Source organism: Anolis carolinensis, unplaced genomic scaffold, assembly GCF_035594765.1.
Source record: "Anolis carolinensis isolate JA03-04 unplaced genomic scaffold, rAnoCar3.1.pri scaffold_7, whole genome shotgun sequence".
In the NCBI taxonomy this organism is placed as follows: domain Eukaryota; kingdom Metazoa; phylum Chordata; class Lepidosauria; order Squamata; family Dactyloidae; genus Anolis; species Anolis carolinensis.
The window spans coordinates 25,805,679-25,829,238 of record NW_026943818.1 but is presented as its reverse complement, the minus strand read 5'-3'; the positions used below and the strand labels follow the sequence as shown (position 1 = coordinate 25,829,238).

The 23,560-nt window shown below is 42.8% G+C and overlaps 1 protein-coding gene across 5 annotated transcripts in view; it reads right to left on the bottom strand.

Moving 5' to 3' along the window:
- Window positions 1–23,560, bottom strand: part of rap1gap2 (RAP1 GTPase activating protein 2) — a 173,809-nt gene that overhangs the window by 79,432 nt on the left and 70,817 nt on the right. Inside the window, exon 1 of one of the 5 annotated variants that reach the window (XM_062960450.1) lies at window positions 8,618–9,675. The exons of the other annotated variants lie outside the window; for them this stretch is intronic. Coding sequence (XP_062816520.1) covers window positions 8,618–8,727 — 110 coding nt within the window. The 5' untranslated portion in view covers window positions 8,728–9,675. Of the gene's footprint in view, window positions 1–8,617; window positions 9,676–23,560 lie in introns of those variants that run through there. 5 annotated transcript variants of the gene reach the window in all.

The following is a 23,560-nucleotide window of genomic DNA, read 5'->3' as shown; positions in this document are numbered from 1 at the left end:
AATATATTGTAATATTATTAGTAATATTACATGTAATATATAATATTATGAACATATATAATACTAGCTTTGCCCGGCCACGCGTTGCTGTGGCTTATGCTTTCAGAGTGTTGCTCTTTATTTACTGTCCTGATTTTAGAGATTATATTGTTCTGTATTATTTGAATGCAATTTCCTGCTTCTTGGCAGAATGGGGTTGGACTGGATGGCCCATGAGGTCTCTTCCAACTCTACTATTCTATGATTCTATATCACAGTTATTTTTACATATTATATTTATAATCTTATATTATCTGTTTAGAACTGGATTATATGAGGCCCCTTCTTCACAGCTGTATAAAATGCACACTGAAGTGGATTATATGGCAGTGTGGAGTCCAGATAATCCAGTTCAAAGCAGATAATATAAGATTATAAATGGGTTATATAGCTGTGTGGAAGGGCCTTGAGTCTACACTGCCATATAATCCAGTGGAAATTAGATAATCTGTGGAAGAGGCCTAAGTGAGGCCTAAGTCTGCCTGTCCCCTGGGCTGATTTGGTTGCTAGGAGTGGGCAGAGATTAGTCCTCTAACTGGCAGCAATTGGATAAAAACAATTATTCCTTTCCCTCTAATTAGGACTTTATTTTTCTTTTCTTTTTGTTGTATCAACCTAGAGGCATGGATGATAGGTTGTGTTGTCAAATTTCGAGGTTGGGGTGCCTGTAGTTTTGTTGTTTTGTTGGTCGCCGTGATGCCATCACTCATTTATATATATAGATGTGTATCAATGGGACTTAATAATAATAATAATAATAATAATAATAATAATAATAATAATAATAATATTTGTTCTGAGTCCCTAAGCTGAGTCTGAGAGAGGAGTGCCTCCCCATTACATCTGATATGTACTAAAGGGTCTTAATAATAATAATAATAATAATAATAATAATAATAATAATAATAATAACAACAACAACAACAATAGTTGTTCTGGGACCCTGAGTCTGAGAGAGGAGTGCCTCCCCATTACATCTGATCTGTACTAATGTGTCTTAATAATAATAATAATAACAATAGTTGTTCTGGGCCCCTAAGCTGTGTCTTAGAGAGAAGTGCCTCCCCATTACATCTGATATGTACTAAAGGGTCTTAATAATAATAATAATAATAATAATAATAATAATAATAATAACAACAACAACAACAACAATAGTTGTTCTGGTACCCTGAGTCTGAGAGAGGAGTGCCTCCCCATTACATCTGATCTGTACTAATGGGTCTTAATAATAATAATAATAACAATAGTTGTTCTGGGCCCCTAAGCTGTGTCTTAGAGAGAAGTGCCTCCCCATTACATCTGATGTGTACTAATGGGTCTTAATAATATTAATATTAATATTAATAACAATAGTTATTCTGGGACCCTGAGTCTGAGAGAGGAGTGCCTCCCCATTACATCTGATGTGTACTAATGGGTCTTAATTTATTTATTTATTTATTTATTTTATACATTTATATCCTGCCCTTCTCACCCCGAGGGGGACTCAGAGCAGCTTACAAATTAAATTTACATACAATATTATATTATCGGCATAGCACAATACTGGCAATAAATTATTATATTGTACTATATCAATATATTGTAATATTATTAGTAATATTACATGTAATATATAATATTATGTACATATATAATACTAGCTTTGCCCGGCCACGCGTTGCTGTGGCTTATGCTTTCAGAGTGTTGCTCTTTATTTACTGTCCTGATTTTAGAGATTATATTGTTCTGTATTATTTGAATGCAATTTCCTGCTTCTTGGCAGAATGGGGTTGGACTGGATGGCCCATGAGGTCTCTTCCAACTCTACTATTCTATGATTCTATATCACAGTTATTTTTACATATTATATTTATAATCTTATATTATCTGTTTAGAACTGGATTATATGAGGCCCCTTCTTCACAGCTGTATAAAATGCACACTGAAGTGGATTATATGGCAGTGTGGAGTCCAGATAATCCAGTTCAAAGCAGATAATATAAGATTATAAATGGGTTATATAGCTGTGTGGAAGGGCCTTGAGTCTACACTGCCATATAATCCAGTGGAAATTAGATAATCTGTGGAAGAGGCCTAAGTGAGGCCTAAGTCTGCCTGTCCCCTGGGCTGATTTGGTTGCTAGGAGTGGGCAGAGATTAGTCCTCTAACTGGCAGCAATTGGATAAAAACAATTATTCCTTTCCCTCTAATTAGGACTTTATTTTTCTTTTCTTTTTGTTGTATCAACCTAGAGGCATGGATGATAGGTTGTGTTGTCAAATTTCGAGGTTGGGGTGCCTGTAGTTTTGTTGTTTTGTTGGTCGCCGTGATGCCATCACTCATTTATATATATAGATGTGTATCAATGGGACTTAATAATAATAATAATAATAATAATAATAATAATAATAATAATATTTGTTCTGAGTCCCTAAGCTGAGTCTGAGAGAGGAGTGCCTCCCCATTACATCTGATATGTACTAATGGGTCTTAATAATAATAATAATAATAATAATAACAACAACAACAACAATAATAACACAAACATCGGCTATCAAACGTCTAAGGAATCTCACAAAATTTTGCATCTGATGTACATGGATGACCTGAAGCTGTATGGGAAAACGGAAACGGAAATCCAGTCTCTGACTAACATTGTTCGAATTTTTAGCACTGATATCAGTAGCATTGAAGAAGGGAAAAATCATTGAAAGTGAGGGCATAAATATGCCTAATGGCCAAAAACTAAAGTGTCGCCAGCCAGAGGCCTATAAATATCTGGGCATATTACAGCTGGACAACATCAAGAACGAACATGTGAAAACTGTGATCAGCAAAGAATACACACAAAGGGTCAGAAAAATTCTCAAAAGCAAGCTCAATGGAGGCAACACAATCAAGGCCATAAACACCTGGGCCATACCTGTCATAAGATATACTGCTGGCATCATAAACTGGACACAGGTGGAACTGGACAATTTGGACAGAAAAACAAGAAAACTCATGACCATTCATCATTCACTGCACCCTATCTGCCTAGAAGATCAGTTGGGCAGAGGACTCTTGCAAGTAAAACAAGCAGTCAAATAAGAAGAACAACCCCTGGCAGAATATGTAAAGCAAAGTGAAGAACCTGCTTTGAAATCAGAAACTCCTCAAAGCACAGCAGACAAAAAACCAGTACAAGAAAGCCACACTACAAACTAGAGCTGACAGCTGGCACAACAAAACATTGCATGGAAAGTTCCTTGACAAAACTGAAGGAAAAGCTGACAAGGAGAAGACCTGGCTCTGGCTCATGAATGGGACCCTGAAGAAGGAGACAGAAGGCCTGATCCTTGCAGCCCAGGAGCAAGCCATCAGAACAAAGGCAATGAAGGCCAAGATCGAAAAATCAGCTGATGACCCAAAATGCAGACTGTGCAAGGAAACTGATGAAACCAGTGATCATATCCTCAGCTGCTGTAAGAAAATCGCACAGACAGACTACAAACAGAGGCACAACTATGTGGCCCAAATGATCCATTGGAACTTATGCCTCAAGTACCACCTCCCAGCAGCAAAGAACTGGTGGGATCACAAACCTGCAAAAGTCTTGGAAAATGAGCACGCAAAGATACTGTGAGACTTCCGAATCCAGACTGACAAAGTTCTGGAACACAACACACCATGGAGAAGAATAAGCCCTTCTCCATGCCACACTTAATAATAATAATAATAATAATAAAACTTTATTTATAACCCGCCACCATCTCCCCGATGGGGACTCGGGGCGGCTTACATGGGGCCATGCCCAGACACCATACAATATAACAAAATAAAACAATATATCATAACACAATATAATAGTACAAAAATAATCATATACATTACAACACAAATCAGAGCAGACAGGGCGGGCCACATGAACATTTAATTAAAAACTCGGGAGAGAGAGGCATATAAATAAAGAGAACAGGGGTATAAGATGGAACAGTCCAAACAGTCCAAAGGATAAAATCCAAGGGGAGTAATCAAAAAGGTATATAACATTTACTCCCCGAAGGCACATCGAAAAAGCCATGTTTTTAGATCTTTCTTAAAAGCCAATAAGGTGGGGGCTTGCCTGATCTCAGAGGGCAATGAATTCCACAGTCGGGGGGCCACAGCAGAAAAGGCCCTCTCTCTCGTTCCCACTAGACGGGCCTGGGACAGAGGCAGTGGCGAAAGAAGGGCCTCCCCGGATGAGCGGAGGGATCGAACAGGTTTATAATAGGAGATACGGTCACGAAGGTAGGTGGGTCCCAAACTAATTAACTGATGGCATTAATTGTCGCAAAGTGTGCTGCGCGTTACATGCTTACATGACCTCTGGAAGGGATTACACAATCGTAGAGAGGATCAGCCGACTGGGCTGGCTTATCTCAAGCAGTATCTTTTCTTTAAAAAAAAACACATTGATACCCAATTGAAGATGGATACGAAAAGATCTGGATTGGAAACAGTTGAACGAGAATTTGAAATTGTCCTGTATTCAAGTGGTGACCATATATGAGGGCGCAAAGGCATAAATTCACAGAATGAATGAGTTGTGGGTTGTTGTGTTTTCTGGGCAGTATGGCCGTGTTCCAGAAACATTCTCTCCTGACGTTTTGCCCACATCTATGGCAGGCATCCTCAGAGGTTGTGAGGTATATGAAGAAACTAAGCAAGGAAGGTTTATATATCTGTGTTGTAATTAATCACCTTGATTAGCATTAAATGGCCTTCCAAGCTTCACATCCTGGCCTGGGGAAATCCTTTGTTCAGAGTCGTTAGCTGCCCCCTGATTGATTCCTGTCTGGAATTCTTCTGTTTTCAGAGTGTTGTTCTTTATTTACTGTCCTGATTTTAGAGGGTTTTCTGAAATACTGGTAGCCAATATTTTGTTCATTTTCATGGTTTCCTCCTTTCTGTTGAAATGGTCCACATGCTTGTGGATTTCAGTGGCTTCTCTGTAGTTGTTGGAGTGGTCTATTATTATTATTATTATTATTATTATTATTATTATTATTATTATTATTTTATGACACAGCAGACAAGATAGATATGCTGGATTTTGTATCACAAAATTACAAGTCCCAAGCGTATTTATTATTATTATTATTATTATTATTATTATTATTATTATTTATGTAACAGTATATTATTTGCGAACACAGAAATGCTCGACCACTCCAACAACTATCATGTCAGACAACACAGAGAAGCATTCCTTCCTGATGTTTTCTCCAATATTAAAAAAAACTCTAAGATCAGTTCAGTAAATAGACAAACAGTACAATTCCAGAGAGGTAACAATCAGGGCCAGCTAACACCTCCCAACAAAGGATTCCCCCAGGCAGGAAGCAGCCAGGCTTTGAACCTGAAAGGCTATTCAATGCTAATCAAGGAGGCCAGTTGCAACATTCATTCACACCGGCCTCCAACAGACAAGAGTTCTTTCTCCCACCCCGGACATTATTCCACAGGTATATAAACCCCACTTGCCTAGTTTCCAACAGACCTTGGCCATAGATGTGGGCGAAATGTCATGCTTCTGGAAAATGTCCAGACAGCCTGGAAAACTCACAGCAATCCAGTGATTCTGTCCATGAAAGCTTTTGACAACACATTATTATTATTATTATTATTATTATTATTATTATTATTATTACGTAAATGTAAAGTCCAGTCGTGCCCGACTCTGGGGGTTGGTGCTCATCTCCATTACTAAGCCGAAGAGCTGGTGTTGTCCGTAGACACCTCCAAGGTCATGTGGCCATAGGCATGACTGCATGGAGCGCCAATGTTAACCTTCCCACTGAAGCAATACCTATGATCTACTCACATTTGCATGTTTTCAAACTGCTAGGTTGGCAGAAGCTGGGGCTAACAGCAGGCGCTCACTCCGCTCCCCGGATTCAAACCTGCGACCTTTCAGTCTGCAAATTCAGCAGCTCGGCGCTTTAACACGCTGCGCCACCAGGGGCTCCATTATTATTATTATTATTATTATTATTATTATTATTATTATTGACACAAAGACATAGTATGACACATCAAACGAGATGTATATGCTGGATTTCATATCACAAAATCACAAGTCAAACACTTCCCAATTTTTGTTGTTGTTATTATTTATTTATTTATTTATTTACTACATTTATATCTTGCTCTTCTCAGAGCAGCTTAGAAATCAAATGCACATACAATATATTATTAGCATAGCACAATATAAGCATTAAATTCCTATATTGTACTATATCATGATATGGCAATATTATTGGTTATATTACATTTAATATATACAGTAGAGTCTCACTTATCCAACAGGCCAGCAGAACGTTGGATAAGCGAATATGTTGGATAATAAGGAGAGATTAAGAGAAAGCCTATTAAACAGCAAAATAGATTATGATTTTACAAATTAAGCACCAAAACATCATGTTATACAACAAATTTGACAGAAAAAGTAGTTCATTCCACATTAATGCTATGTAGTAATTACTGTATTTACGAATTTAGCACCAAAATATCACAATGCATTGAAAACATTGACTACAAAAATGTGTTGGATAGTCCAGAACGTTGGGTAACTGAGTGTTGGATAAGTGGGACTGTACTGTAATATATATTTAATATTATTATATTATATTATAATAAGTATAATATTGTATTATATTATAATATCATTATCAATATTATAAGTATATACAATATATACAACATATTATATATTTATCTAATTATCATCATCACCACCATCTCTAGTTCTATTCTGCCCTTCTCCTTATAGGGACCCAAGGTGGCTAACAATCGTATCACACAACCAAATACATCTAGTCTAGATCTAGTCTAGTCTAGATCTAGATCTAGATCTAGTCAATCTAGTCTAGATCCATAATAAAAGCAAAAACCCATATGTGTGTATGTGGCACGGGTGTCCATTCACACAGACAGCCTCCACAAACAGACTCCAGTTCCCAGGGCTGAGGAGCCACCAAATCACTCTTTTCCACTGACATTGCGGTTACAGCGAGTGCCATGATCATGCAGCCCAAACCTTCCAATGTCCTTCCCAAACACTACAGCCCACCACCCAAGGAATGCTTTCATTTGGGGACCATTTCACCCTAGATTGTGCCTTGTCCTCCACCACAGGCAGGCATCCCAGGGTTCTCCATTGCTGTGGAATTTGCATGACCCCGCCCACTGCCCTTCCCTTTCAAATCTGTCTAGAACAAACACAGCAAAACTAAACTTACTGGAGGAGTTTGGGGGATTGACTCCACATGGTGGAAGTTGTACTTCACCCTGCATCAAGTCAGAGCCCTGTGACTCCTGCTGGGGAATGTAGAGGAGTTGTAGTTCACCTACACCCAGAACGCTATGAACACAAACAATGATGGCTCTGGGCCAAACTTGCCATGCATCCCCGATATGCCCATATTTGAATACTGGTGGGTTTTGAGGGGAACTGGACTGGCCATTTGGGAGTAGTAGGTACTGGGATTTATAGTTCACCTTCAATGAATGAGCACTCCGAACCCCTCCGATGATGGGCCAGGACCAAACTTGGCACACAGAGTCTCCATAACCAAAAGAACATATTGGACAAGTTTGGGGGAAAGGGAGTTATAGTTCACCTACATACAGAGAAACAGTGATCCCCACCGACAACGGACCAGGACCAAACTTTGCACAGAGAAGCCTCATGACCAACTGAACATACTGCAGGGGTTTGTGGGAGTGGGCCTTGATTTTGGGAGTTGTTGTTCACCTGCATCCAAAGACTGTTGAACCCAGAAAACGATGGATCTGGACCACACTTGGCACACAGACTCAACATAGCCTGCTGTGGATGTTTTGGGACAATTGCCCTGGGAATCTGAGAGTTGTAGTCGTTCAACCCCATCCAGAGAGCACTGCAGCCAACGACAGATCTGGACCACACTTGATACACAGACCCAAAATGGCCAACTTTGAATACTAGCAGGGTTTGGGGAGGATTGGGGAGAAGCCCTGGCAGTGAAGTGCATTAAAGCACTGGGCTGGAGACCGAAAGGTCCCAGGTTCAAACCCCTAGGACCGAGTGCTCGCTGTTAGCTCCAGCTCCTGCAAACCTAGCAGTTCAAAATCATGCCAATGTGAGTAGATCAATAGGTACCGCTCGGCGGGAAGGTAACAGCGCTCCATGCAGTCATGACCTTGGAGATGTCTACGGACAACGCCGGCTCTTCGGCTTAGAAATGGAGATGAGCACCAACCCCCAGAGTCAAACATGGCTGGACTTAACGTCAGGGGAAAACCTTTACCTTTTTACCTTGGGGAGGATTGACCCACGATTCTGGGAATTGTAGTTCACCCACTTCAAACCGAGAGTACCTAACAAACAAAGACAAATCATGCCTTTACCAAATAACCCAGGCATCGCCGGGTTCCCAAGCTAGTTTGTAATATACGCAAAAATGCAAATGCACCGACGCCAGAAACTCTGGTGCCGAGTAGCGACCCCTCACCCCATCCACGAAAGTACAAATATGGGAGAGAGAGACTAAGAGAGACGGATGAAATATGAAAGCCAGAGCATTACCTTCTCTCTTTGTTTTGCTTTCGGGACTTGTGCAACAATCCAATGAGCACCACCGCCGCTCGGATCCCAGCTCGCTTGGAGTGCATCCTACCGGGCGGAGGTTGGGACATCCCAATGGCGACACTCGGGCGAACGTGCCAGCGCTTGGCAAGAGACCTCTTTTCTGCCGAAGGACGGCACTGCTTCGCTTATCACGGGCTCATTCTTCCCCTTCCTCTTCCCTTCTCTCTCCGGCCGGTCTCATAGGTAAGCCAGTCCCCGAATCAGGTGACCGTTCCCACTTGGGTGACCTTCAAGTCACCTGGAGCTTCCCTGCCCTTTTCCTCTTCCGACCAGGGTTTGCTCAGCTGCCGATAAGGACTGGCATCCCCCGGAGTCGATTAAATCCCTTTCGGACGGGCAATCTGTCACCGCCGGCGGTGCATTTTCGCTCACTGTGGAAGAAGAGCCGGAGACCATTTGTCGGTGTGCCTTTTTGTTCACCGACAAATGAATGGAGACGTTGCCTTGAAAGCAGGTTCTCCTGGATACGTTTCCAGAGTCTCCGAAGTTCTCAGTCCCCGGAGTCCTGCAGTTCGGTTTCTCTCCGAAGTCGTACGGCTTTCCTCGTCGACGGAAGATCCCCTTCAACATTCAAAACAGGTTTTTTGGGAGCCAAAAGAACACAATTCTCCCCGTCCGGTGGGCACGACGGATCGATCACAGGTCACGGCCTCTGTGTGCATCCATCTCCGTTCGGCGTTTTCTCTTTCCTCGGCAGCTGCACTGAAGAGCTTTTTATAAAGCACACACGTTGCCTCGCTCCTTGCGGGATGTCATTTGCTGATTGCTCTTTGGGATTAGAAGCGCTTTGAGCGTATTAAAACAGAAAGGGGCTCGGTTTGCGTTGCGACTGTCTGCCTGGCGGGACTGCATACACATTGTTCGGGATCGGATAGTTCCGGATCAGATCGAGTAGGAAGAGGGACGCGTTTTGCCAAAAGAATAAATAAAACATTGGGGAACGTCAACACCCTTTGAACCCTTCGGCACATGTTGATCTTCCCCTTGACGTTGTTCCAGAGTCGAGTGAAAGCCTTTTGGGAGTATCTACACTTTCGAATGAATGCCACTTGGCATCATTATAACTGTCCAAGAAGGTGGCGCAATGGGTTAAATCAGTGATGCCAACCTATGACACGCATGTCAGCACTGACACGCCTAGCCATTTTTGCTGACATGCAGTTTGACTGGATGACTATGTCTTTTGTGGCCAAATTTGGAGTGATTTGGTCCAGTGGTTTTGTTGTTTACTCCATGGGAAAAACGCACATTACATTTATATATATACTAGCTGTGCCCGGCCACACGTTGCTGTGGCGAAGTATGGTGGTATGAGAAATAAAAGTATTGAGGAATTGGTGGTAGTTAAGGTAAAGGGTAAAGGTTTTACCTTACATTAAGTCCATTATAAATGGCTTATATAGCTGTGTGGAAGGGGCTTGAGTCTACACTGCCATATAATCCAGTGCAAATTAGATAATCTGTGGAAGAGGCCTAAGTGAGGCCTAACTCTCCCTGTCCCCTGGGCTGAGTGGGTTGCTAGGAGACCAAGTGGGCGGAGCTTAGCCTTCTAACTGGCAGCAATTGGATAAAAACAATTATTCCTCTCCCTCTAATTAGGACTTTATTTTTCTTTTGTTTTTGTTGTATGAACGTAGAGGCATGGATGACGAGTTGTGCTGCCAAGTTTAGTGTTTCTGGGATGTGTAGTTTTGTTGTTTTGTCCTAGGCCGAAATTTCCTTACCCTTTTATATATATAGATATACAGTAGAGTCTCACTTATCCAACATAAACAGGCCGGCAGAATGTTGGATAAGCAAATATGCTGGATAATAAGGAGAGATTAAGGAGAAGCCTATTAAACACCAAATTAGGTTATGATTTTACAAATTAAGCACCCAAACATCATGTTATACAACAAATTTGACAGAAAAAGTAGTTCAATACGAAATAATGCTATGTAGTAATTACTGTATTTACAAATTTAGCACCAAAATATCATGGTTTATTGAAAACATTGACTACAAAAATGTGTTGGATAATCCAGAATGTTGGATAAGCGAGTGTTGGATAAGTGAGACTCTACTGTATTATTGTAGTAGATTATTATATTATTCCTATTATATTATTATTATATTATTCATTATTCATGACTACATTGAAACTACAACAGAGAGAAATCAGCATGGAAACTGCAAGAAGTACCATAGATTGTTGTACATGGAAATAATGGTAGTAAATAGTTTTTGATTTATTAAATACAGTTATATATATTACAATTATACATTTTTGTTATTTAAAATATACATATTGCGAAATTATGTTTTTTTTCTCGAAGTGACACACCACCCAAGTCATGCTAGGGTTTTTGGTGAATTTTGACACACCAAGCGCAAAAGGTTGCCCATCATTGTACCGGCTGGACTGCTGATCTGAAGGTTGGGTTGCTGACCTAAGGTTGCCGGTTCGAATCCGCAAGAGTGACTTGAGAAACTGTGAGAGAATTGGCCGATCTGGAGATGTTTTGATGTTTTGACCATCGTTGTGGGAGGCTTCTCTCACGTCCCCACACGGAGCCAGAGCTGATAGAGGGAGCTCATCCATGCTCCCCCCGGGTTGAATTCGAACTGGCAACCTTCGGGTCAGCAGTCCTGCCAGCATAAGGGTTTAATCCAGTGCGCCACCAGGGGCTCCTACAGGATGGAGTGAGCTCCCATCTGTCAGCTCTAGCTTGAGGGGACATGAGAGAAGCCTCCCAGCAGAGTGGTAACACATCCGGGCGTCCCCTGGGCAGTGTCTCTATCGACAGCCAATTGTCTTACACCAGAAGCAACTTGCAGTATGTTCTCAAGTCACCTCTGACACGATGAAAAATATGGATAATAATAATTCTTACCATTTTTAAGAGCAAATAATATCTAAATAGTATGTCGGCCACATGACCTTGGAGGTGTCTACGAAGAATGCCGGCTCTTCAGCTTAGAAAGTGATTAGTTTTGTGGCCAAATTTGGTGTGATTTGGCCCAGTGGTTTTGTTGTTAACTCAGTCCCAGTTATGTACATTACATAGCTACAGTAAAGTCTCCCTTATCCAACATAAACGGGCTGGCAGAATGTTGGATAAGCGAATATGTTGGATAATAAGGAGGGATTAAGGAAAAGCCTATTAAACATCAAATTAGGTTATTATTTTACAAATTAAGCAAATGTTATAAAACAAATTTGACAGAAAAAGTAGTTCAATATGCAGTAATGCTATGTAGTAATTACTGTATTTACGAATTTAGCACCAAAATATCATGATGTATTGAAAACATTGACTACAAAAATGCATTGGATAATCCAGAATGTTGGATAAGTGAGACTCTACTGTAGATAGATAGATAGATTAGCTGTGCCTGGCCACGCGTTGCTGTGGTGTAGTCCTAAGTAGGGTTTTCTTCATCCTAGAGAGGATTCCCCTAGGTATGGAGCAGCCAGGCTTTGAAGCTGCAAGGTCACTCCTCGGAAAGTGATGAGTATTGTGGCCAAATCTGGTGTGATTTGGCCTAGTGGTTTTGTTGTTAACTTGGTCATAATTATGCACATTCACGAGTATATAGAGTCAAAAATAAACATGCTGACACATGTCTTTCCAGTCAACCCATTACACCATGCTGCCTTTTACAAATCCTCACACCCCTCCTTGGGTTTACTGCAAAGTAATCCGTTTAAACAATACATTTGAGAATACACAAAGTGGGTGCGCTAACCGGAAAGACCCAGTGATCTTTGGTAGAATACGAAGTTTCCAATTCTCCTCCTTCTACAGAACGTAAAACCTCCTCGAGAGCATCCGGTGTTATTTCCCGTGTATCTTGGCTGGTTCTATGTTCGGTTTCAAAGGGTTCCTTGAAAGTCCTTGGCATCGGTGCGTTTCCACTTCCGAGCCCGAGTTGTCATGGAAATCAAACATATTGGTTTCTTCGTGCCATCTTTCCTCTCCTCCCTCTCGCCGCCCGGCCCATCTGCCTACCTAGTCATGCTGGGCATGGCATAAGATGCAGTGTCGATAAATAGATTCAAACAAAGTCTCTGGAAAAAGCAAGGGTTAGCTGCTCCCCACAACGGTTGTATTTTAAATAGGGAAAAGCCCCCAAGATTAAGCCGCGGAGGGCCATCTGGACAGGGATGGCTTATAAAGCAGAGTTATCGGAAGCCAGAATTACAGATGTGAAAATAAACAGCAGTCCTCAGATCTTGCTTTGTAGCTTCAGACAAGGATGCGAAATTTTGTTTAATGGGTAAAGATGTTGCATCACTAGAACTATCAATTATAATAATATTATATTATATTATAAAGTTTCCCCTGACGTTTAAGTCTAGTTGTGTCCGATTCTGGGGGTTGGTGCTCAACTCCATTTCGAAGCCGAAGGGCCGGCGTTGTCCATAGACACCTCCAAGGTCATGTGCCCACTGCATGGAGCGCCGTTACCTTCCCGCCGGAGCAGTACCTATTGATCTACTCACATTTACATATTTTCAAACTGCTAGGTTGGCAGAATCTGGAGCTGACAAAAGGAGCTCACTTCGCTCCCCGGATTGGAACCTGCAACCTTTCAGTCCCCAAGTTCAGCAGCTCAGCACTTTAACACGCTGTGCCACCGGGGGCTCCAACTATCAATTATATTATATTATATTATATTATATTATATTATATTATATTATATTATATTATATTATATTATATTATATTATATTATATTATCTGGCTTTGAATGCATATAGTCCTCCACAAATGTTGTTATTATTATTATTATTATTATTATTATTATTATTATTAATTATATTATATTATATTATCTGTCTTTGAATGCATATAGTCCTCCATAAATAATAATCATCATCATCATCATCATCATCATCATCAATTATATTACATTATATTATCTGGCTTTGACTGAATATAGTCCTTATAAATGTTGTTGTTGTTATTATTATTATTATTATCAATTATATTATATTATATTATATTATATTATACTAGCTGTGCCCGGCCACACGTTGCTGTGGCGTTGTCTGGTGGTGTTGGTGAGAAATTGTTGCGGTAGTGGTGGATGGCCATCTGTCAGAAGTGCTTGGATTGTGTCCTCCTGCATGGTAGAAGGAAGTTGATGTGGATGATCCTTAGGGGTCACTCCAAACCTTAGGATTGTATGATGATGATATTATTATTATTATTATTATTATTATTATTATTATTATTATTATTATTAGTACAGTAGAGTCTCACTTATCCAAGCCTCGCTTATCCAAGCCTCTGGATTATCCAAGCCATTTTTGTAGTCAATATTTTCAATATATCGTGATATTTTGGTGCTAAATTCGTAAATACAGTAATTACAACATAACATTACTGCGTATTGAACTACTTTTTCTGTCAAACATGTTTTGGTGCTTAATTTGTAAAATCATAACCTAATTTGATGTTCAATAGGCTTTTCCTTAATCCCTCCTTATTATCCAAGATATTCGCTTATCCAAGCTTCTGCTGGCCCGTTTAGCTTGGATAAGTTAGACTCTACTGTATTAGTATTGAGAGGCTGGGTGACCGTCTGTTGGGAGTGCTTGGCTTGTGTCCTGCATGGCAGAATTGGGTTATACAATTTGTTGTATAACATGATGTTTTGGTGCTTAATTTGTATAATCATTACCTAATTTGATGTTTAATAGGCTTTTTCTGAATCCCTTCTTATTATCCAACATATTCACTTATCCAACGTTCTGCCGGCCTGTTTATGTTGGATAAGTGAGACTCTACTGTATATTTATAATCTTATATTATCTGCTTAGAACTGGATTATATGAGGCCCCTTCTTCACAGCTGTATAAAATGCACACTGAAGTGGATTATATGGCAGTGTGGAGTCAAGATAATCCAGTGCAAAGCAGATAATATAAGATTATAAATGGGTTATATAGCTGTGTGGAAGGGCCTTGAGTCTACACTGCCATATAATCCAGTGCAAATTAGATAATCTGTGGAAGAAGTCTAAGTGAGGCCTAAATCGGCCTGTCCCCTAACTGAAAGGGACAGTTGCTAGGCAACCAAGTGGGCAGAGATTAGCCCTCTAAACTGGCAGCAATTGGATAAAAAAATTATTGCTCTCCCTCTAATTAGGACTTTATTTTTCTTTTCTTTTTGTTGTATCAACCTTGAGGCGTGGATGATGGGTTGTGTTGTCAAATTTTGAGGTTGGGGGGCCTGTACTTTTGTTGTTTTGTGAATCGCCGTGATGCCATCACTCTTTTATATATATAGATTATATTATATTATATGTCTTTGACTGCATATAGTTCTCCATAAATGTTGTTGTTGTTGTTGTTGTTGTTGTTGTTGTTGTTATTATTATTATTATTATTATTATTATCAAGCATATTATATTATCTGGCTTTGAATGCATATAGTCCTCCATAAATGTTGTTGTTGTTGTTGTTGTTGTTGTTGTTGTTGTTGTTATTATTATTATTATTATTATCAAGCATATTATATTATCTGGCTTTGAATGCATATAGTACTCCATGAACGTTATTATTATTCTTGCTTGTGTTGTTGTATTGAGACCCGAAGTGGCTCACAAGATTAAAAACAATGCAACGTAAAAGCTACAACATATATAAAATGCATAAGATTGTGGATCGACGACAACTGACATCATGTCAGGATAACCCCCAGAAACTCCATCAGTACTTAATATTTGTTATGTTGGACAAGTTTGCTCCGGATACATCGTGGGTGGGGTTCAGTGTACTCTCTGGCTGTAGGGTGAACTACAACTCCCACTCTGGTGAGTCAGTCCCCTCAAACCCCTCCAGAAGGCTGAGTGAGTCCTGGGGGCTCTGTGTGCCAAGTTTGATCCAGATCCATCATCAGTGAAGGTCACAGTTTCCTTGGTTGTGGGTGAACTACAACTCCCAGAAAGAAAGGTCTGTTCCCTAACCCTAACCCAAACCCCTCCAGTAATCAAATTTCGTCATATCAGAGATATGTGCCAAGTTTGGTCCAGATCCATCGGTATTTGGGTTCATGGTGCTCTCTGGATGTAGGTGAACTACAACTCCCCAAAATCAAGGAGAATTTTCCCCAAAGACCTCCACTATTTTTTGTTGGTTATGGCGACTCTGTGTGCCAAGTTTAGGCCAATTCAATCTTTGGTGGAGTTCAGAGTGCTCACCAATTGAAGGTGAACTATACATCCCAGAAACTACAACTCCAAAATGTCCAGGACAATTCCCCTCAAAAGCCACCAGTATTCAAATTTGGGCATACTGGGTATGCATGCCAAGTTTGGTCCAGATCCATCATTGTTTGGGTTCATAGTGCTCTCTGGATGTAGGTGAACTACAACTCCTATCAATCCCTCCAAAGACCTCCAGTATTTTTTGTTAGTCATGGGGTTTCTGTGTGTGAAGTGAGTTCCAGGTCCATCGTTGGTGGAGTTCAGAATGCTCAGGGCCAGGTCCCGTCAATCATTAACGAAAAACAGAAGGTTTGTCTCGCAGAGTCCACAGTCAATGTGTTTGCTCAAGTCCGAGTTTTGTTTTCGAAAGGAATTGTATACACAGGAGAGCAGACCTGATGGGATCTTCAATTGCTCATGACGGGAGGTCCACCTGAACTTGCTCTCAAGGACAATCTGTCCGTGGGGAAACGTGACCCTCGAAATCACCGAAGCCCGAACTGATTTGTCAACGTGATGCACCTGGATAGCTCTGGGCGTCTGTAGTTTATGGCTCCCGTTCCTCACAGATAGTCAGAACAAAAGGTCATTGTTCTTCTTTTCTTGACGTGGCCTTCACACTTCCCGCCAGTTCCCTCCCAGTCTCTCCAAAATGTTATGAGTTTTCAAAAGTTAAGGAGGAGGTCCATCCTCTCTTCTTACCACTCCTTGTCTTCCATGACTGTCAGATGTACGGGAAAGGGCAACGGACTATTCCACACTCAGTACCTAACACCAAGCTACACCGCCTTAAGAATATGGACCAGGAGTCCCCAAACTAAGGCCCCTGTCCTAAACTTTAGACTTAGGGTTGACCTAAGTCTACCTGGTCTTTGGAGGTCTCTTTGCTTACTTATGGCTTTATGAGATCGTCTAAATGGTCATTGAAGGTCTCTTTGCTTACTTATGGCCTTATGAGATCGTCTAGATGGTCATTGAAGGTCTCTTTGCTTACTTATGGCCTTATGAGATCGTCTAGATGGTCTTTGAAGGTCTCTTTGCTTACTTATGGCCTTATGAGATCGTCTAGATGGTCTTTGAAGGTCTCTGCTTACTTATGGCCTTATGAGATCGTCTAGATGGTCTTTGACGGTCTCTTTGCTTACTTATGGCCTTATGAGATCATCTAGATGGTCTTTGGAGGTCTCTTTGCTTACTTATGGCCTTATGAGATCATCTAGATGGTCTTTGAAGGTCTCTTTGCTTACTTATGGCCTTATGAGATCGTCTAGATCAGGGGTCCCCAAACTAAGGCCCGGGGGACGGATGCGGCCCATCAAAGCCATTTATCCGGCCCCCATGGCACAAGGGCAGAAGGGGGTTGGGCTAAATGACCAAAGGGGTCTCTTCTTCTCTTCCAACCATCATCATCATCATCATCATCATCATCATCATTATTATTAACATTGAGGCTGGGTGGCCATCTGTCAGGGGTGCTTTGCTTGTGCTTTTGGTGCACAAAGGCAGGATTGGACTAAACGGCCCAAGGGGTCTCTTACAGCCCTCTTTATTATTATTATTATTATTATTATTATTATTATTATTATTATTATTATTATTATTATTAACATTGAGGCTGGGTGGCCATCTGTCAGGGGTGCTTTGTTTATGCTTTTGGTGCACAAAGGCAGAAGGGGATTGGACTAAATGAGGGCGGGGGCCAGGTAAATTACCTTGGAGGGCCGCTTCTGGCCCCCGGGCCTTAGTTTGGGGACCCCTGATCTAGATGGTCTTTGGGGGTCTCTTTGCTTATCTATGGTCTTATAAGATTGTCTAGAATGGACAATCTGAAAGGGAGATAAGTGATGTAAGGTACAGAAGCATGAGGATCTGGAGATGTTTAGTTTATAGAAGACAAGGCCAAAGGGGAACATGATAGGCATGTTTACGTATTTGTAGGGCGGAGACGTTGCATCAAGGATGGAGACCATGTGGCCCTGTGAGATAGAGCTGGACAGCAGCATCCCCAGGTTGGAAAAGCATTGAGCCATGGCTGCTCAAGTGGTGTCAAATTGGCTTGATTCTGCAGTCTAGATGCATCCATAGACTCTCAGAACAGAATCATAACGTTGGAAGCCTCTGTTCAATGCAGGCAATGCAGTAACAACATCCCAAGAAGACAGCTATCCAACCTCATTCTGAAGGTGTCCAAAGAAAGAGAACCGGACAGCAATCTAGACCTCTCCAGTGGTTCCCAACCTTTTTTGACCACGGACCACTTGCCGGGAGGACAGCTCGAGGACGGCACACGGTGGCTGAGAGCCCTCTGGAGCATTCTCAGCGACCACCTGCCTCATCCTCCTCCCTCCTGACATAATGCCAAGAGGATCAGGGAAGGAGGATCAGGGCAGTCACTGCATGTCCCACCTTCTTCCCGGCATAAAGATTGTGCAAGTGGCCCCATCCTTTTGCCGGGAGGACAGCACGCGGTGACTGAGAGCCCTCTGGAGCATTCTCAGCCACCACCTGTCTTGTCCTCCCGCCTTGCATAATGCCAAGAGGATCAGGGAGGAGGATCGCGGCAGGCACCACATGTTCTGCCTTCCTCCCAACATAAACACAGTGCAAGTGGCCCCATCCTTTTGCCGGGAGGACAACTTGAGGACGGCACGCGATGGCAGAGAGTCCCTGGAGCATTCTTAGTCGCCGCCTGTCTCGTCCTCCTCCCTCCTGGCATAATGCCAAAAGGATCAGGGAGGAGGAGCAGGGCAGTCACCATGTGTCCCGCCTTCCTCCCAGCATAAAGACGGTGCAAGTGGCCCCATCCTTATGCCGGGAGGACAGCTTGAGGACGGCACGTGGTGGCTAAGAGCCCTCTGGAGCATTCTCAGCTGCCGCCTGTCTCATCCTCCTCCCTCCTGACATAATGCCAAGAGGATCAGGGAAAGAGGATCAGGGCAGTCACTGCATGTCCCACCTTCTTCCCGGCATAAAGATGGTGCAAGTGGCCCCATCCTTACACCGGGAGGACAGCTCGAGGACGACACGCGGTAGCTGAGAGCCCTCTCGAGCATTCTCAGCTGCTGCCTGTCTCGTCCTCCTCCCTCCTGAAATAATGCCAAGAGGATCAGGGAAGGAGAATCAGGGCAGTCACTGCATGTCCCACCTTCTTCCCGGCATTAAGACAGGGCAAGTGGCCCCATCCTTATGCCGGGAGGACAGCTCGAGGACGGCACGTGGTGGCTGAGAGCCCTCTGGAGCATTCTCAGCTGCCGCCTGTCTCGTCCTCCTCCCTCCTAGCATAATGCCAAGAGAAGGATCAGGGAAGGAGGATCAGGGCAGTCACTGCATGTCCCACCTTCTTCCCGGCATAAAGACGGTGCAAGTGGCCCCATCCTTATGCCGGGAGGACAGCTCAAGGACGACACGCGGTGGCTGAGAGCCCTCTGGAGCATTCTCAGCGGCCACCTGCCTCGGCCTCCTCCCTCCTGCCATAATGCCAAGAGGATCAGGGAAGGAGGATCGGGGCAATCACTCTATGTCCCGCCTTGCTCCCGGCATAAGCATGTACAGTGTGTGTACACAGTATGTGTACTCTGATCCGCCCTGAGTCCCCTTGGGGAGATAGGGCGGAATATAAATAAATTATTATTATTATTATTATTATTATTATTATTATTATTATTATCATTATTATTATTATTATTACAAATCAGTTTGGTTATGATTGTATGATTTCCAAAGACTACAATGCTAGTCCTTCCCTTGTCGAGGGATTCCTTATGGTTTTGTTTAGCAGGCCTTTGTTGCTTTTGTCAGGCGAGATTTCTTTCCCCGACACAGCATTACAGAGACACACACATTATTTTGTTAATGGTTGAAATGCAAGAACGATTCGACATACACCGCTGTTAATGATTAGCTAGCCGAAGGGTAAACACAGAGATTATTGATTCTTGCTTGCGGGCTCCAGCTTCTGCCCCGATACATAAATATTTGAAATAGAAGTCTTCCAAATCAATAACACAGCTCCCAATTTATGCATTTATTGGCTTCATTGCTAATTATAGTGATTTTTAAAAACATTTCACATAAAGGTCCCAGAGGGGTTTAGAAAGTCGCAGCGTGAAAAGAGTGAAATTTCAGCAGGTGGACGGGAGTGTGTAACTATTAGTTGTGTGCATTTGTATGGAATCGCTGTTCGTTTTGTTTAGTTTCATTCATTTTATCTCAGTTTCGTTTTCATCCCCGTTTCCGAAAATGGGGCGCATATATTAATAGAATTTTCATTTTGCGTCCGAAAAAAATGAAAATTTTTGGACAATTGCTGGCAAAGAGGGGGGGCTTCCAAGGCTCAGGGGTGAAAATCGCCACAAACAGAGGACATTTTGACACCTTTTAGCCCACAAACTTTTTAAACATTGGGTCTGCCCCAGAGTACTATTGTTATTAATAATATTATATTAATATTAACACCCATTGGCACACATCAGCTGTCATGGGAAAGCAGACCTCTCTCAGACTCAGCTTAGGGTCCCAGAGTAAGTATTGTTATTAATATTAATATTAACACCCATTGGTACACATCAGCTCTCACAGGGAAGCAACCCTCTCTCAGACCCAGCTTAGAGTCCCAGAGTTACTATTGTTATTAGTATTAATATTATTATTAACACCCATTGGTACACATCAGATGTCATGGGGAAGCAGACCTCTCTCAGACTCAGCCTAAGGTCCCAGAGTAACTATTGTTATTAATATTAATATTAACAGCCATTAGCACACATCAGATGTCATGGGGAAGCAGACCTCTCTCAGACTCAGCTTAGGGTCCCAGAGTAACTATTGTTATTAATATTAATATTAACACCCATTGGTACACATCAACTCTCAGGGAAGCAGACCTCTCTCAGCCTCAGTTTAGGGTCCCAGAGTAACTATTGTTCTTGTTGTTATTACTATTATTATTATTATTATTATTATTAATAATAATAATACCCATTGGTACACATCAGATGTCATGGGGAAAGCAGACCTCTGTCAGTATTGTTACACAGCCCAAAACAAAAGACAACTAAAGCAAGCACGATCGGTTACCGTGCAGCTTTCTCTTTCGTGTCGCCTTTCGTTTCGTCCAAAAATGGCATCTTTTGTTTCGTGCATCCAGAAGGATGATACTAAATGAATAGACAAATGAAACAGATGAAACAAATACCACACACAACTCTAGTAACTGTGTGCGGTTTAGCTCACAATCCCACTCAATATTTTGAATTTTCATTTACTTTGGCTCTTGATGGAACCGAAATGCACTGTCCAAGGTCAAAGCTGGCGATTCCCTTGTCATCCGTTGGCATTTCCAGGTGTTTCGTTTCCTTGAGTAAGTGGTAACCCCGGAAAGCCGGGAAAAATATGCCACCGTTGGAACATCTCTATGACATATTCATAATGGAACCTAATTGCCCATACAGGCGAAAGCACCAAAAGCCCTTTTCAAATTAAATTTGCATCCTAGCTGAAGATCTCCCTTTGTTGAGGCATAAATGTCATGGTATTTTTTTGAAAAGAGATTCTTTTCCTTGCATAGCAAACGAAGCTACATTCTCTAAAGGTCATTTCAACTGAATGTAAGTCGAAACGTGCTGGAGCCTGGATTCAAATATAGTCATTGAAGTAAGCCTCAACAGAAAAACAGATCTGGAACTGGGTTGTTGTGTGTTTTCTGGGCTGTCATGGGGAAGCAGACCTCCCTCAGACTCAGCTTAGGGTCCCAGAGTAATTATTGTTATTAATATTAATATTAACACCCATTGGCACACATCAGCTGTCACGGGGAAGCAGACCTCCCTCAGACTCAGCTTAGGGTCCCAGAGTAATTATTGTTATTAATATTAATATTAACACCCATTGGCACACATCAGCTGTCACGGGGAAGCAGACCTCCCTCAGACTCAGCTTAGGGTCCCAGAGTAATTATTGTTATTAATATTAATATTAACACCCATTGGCACACATCAGCTGTCACGGGGAAGCAGACCTCCCTCAGACTCAGCTTAGGGTCCCAGAGTAATTATTGTTATTAATATTAATATTAACACCCATTGGCACACATCAGCTGTCACGGGGAAGCAGACCTCCCTCAGACTCAGCTTAGGGTCCCAGAGTAATTATTGTTATTAATATTAATATTAACACCCATTGGCACACATCAGCTGTCATGGGGAAGCAGACCTCCCTCAGACTCAGCTTAGGGTCCCAGAGTAACTATTGTTATTAATATTAATATTAACACCCATTGGCACACATCAGCTGTCACGGGGAAGCAGACCTCCCTCAGACTCAGCTTAGGGTCCCAGAGTAACTATTGTTATTAATATTAATATTAACACCCATTGGCACACATCAGCTGTCATGGGGAAGCAGACCTCCCTCAGACTCAGCTTAGGGTCTCAGAGTAACTATTGTTATTAATATTAACATTATTATTAACACCCATTGGCACACATCAGCTCTCATGGGGAAGCAGCTCTTTGTCAGTACCTGCTCACTGACACGCAGCCCGAAACAAAAGGAAAATGAAAGCAAACACAGTGACTGTGCAGCTTTGTCTTTCGTGTTGCCTTTGGTTTCGTCCGCAAATGGCATCTTTCGTTTCGTGCATCCAAACGGACGACACTAAACAAATAGACCAGTGGTTCCCAAACTTTTGGCCTACCGCCCCCTTTCCAGAAAAATATTACTCAGCGCCTCCTGGAAGGGTGGGCGTGGCTTAGAGGGTTGGGTGTGGCTCCTGCTCAAGAGGCCGGGGCTGAGCCTCTCACCAGTCCAAGATGCAGGGCTGGGAGGGAGAGGTGGGCAGAGCCACAAATGGGCAGCCAGGACTGGAATGGGCGGAGTTACGAGCTCTGAGGCAGGGCTGAGCTTCTATCCCTGTCCTGCAGCGCCTGCCATGACACAGGAGGCGGAGCTAGAAGAGGGGGCGGGGCCTCTTCCCAAGTGCCTGATGGGGCTGAACCTCTATACCCCACCCCCATGTTCTAACAAGCACCTCAGGGGAGGTATATAGAGGCTCAGCCCTGTCTCGCATTCTTGGGAAGAGGCCCTGCCCCCTACCCTAGCTCCACCCTCTGTGTCCCAACAAGCGCCTCAGGAGAGGTATAGATTCTCAGCCCTGTCGTGGGCTCTTGGGAAGAGGCCCCGCCCTCACCCCAGCCCCGCCCTTTAGTCCTAAAAGGCCTCTCAGGAGAGGTATAGATTCTCAGCCCTGTCTTGCGCTCTTGGGAAGAGGCTCCGCCCTCACCCCAGCCCCGCCCTTTAGTCCTAAAAGACCTCTCAGGAGAGGTATAGAGGCTCAGCCCTGTCTCGGGCTCTTGGAATGAGGCCCCGCCCCCTACCCTAGCTCCACCCTCTGTGTCCCAACAAGTGCCTCAGGAGAGGTATAGATTCTCCGCCCTGTCTTGCGCTCTTGGGAAGAGGCTCCGCCCTCACCCCAGCCCCGCCCTTTAGTCCTAAAAGACCTCTCAGGAGAGGTATAGAGGCTCAGCCCTGTCTCGGGCTCTTGGAATGAGGCCCCGCCCCCTACCCTAGCTCCACCCTCTGTGTCCCAACAAGTGCCTCAGGAGAGGTATAGATTCTCCGCCCTGTCTTGGGCTCTTGGGAAGAAGCCACGCTCCTCCCCTGGCCCCGCCCCTTGTCCTAATA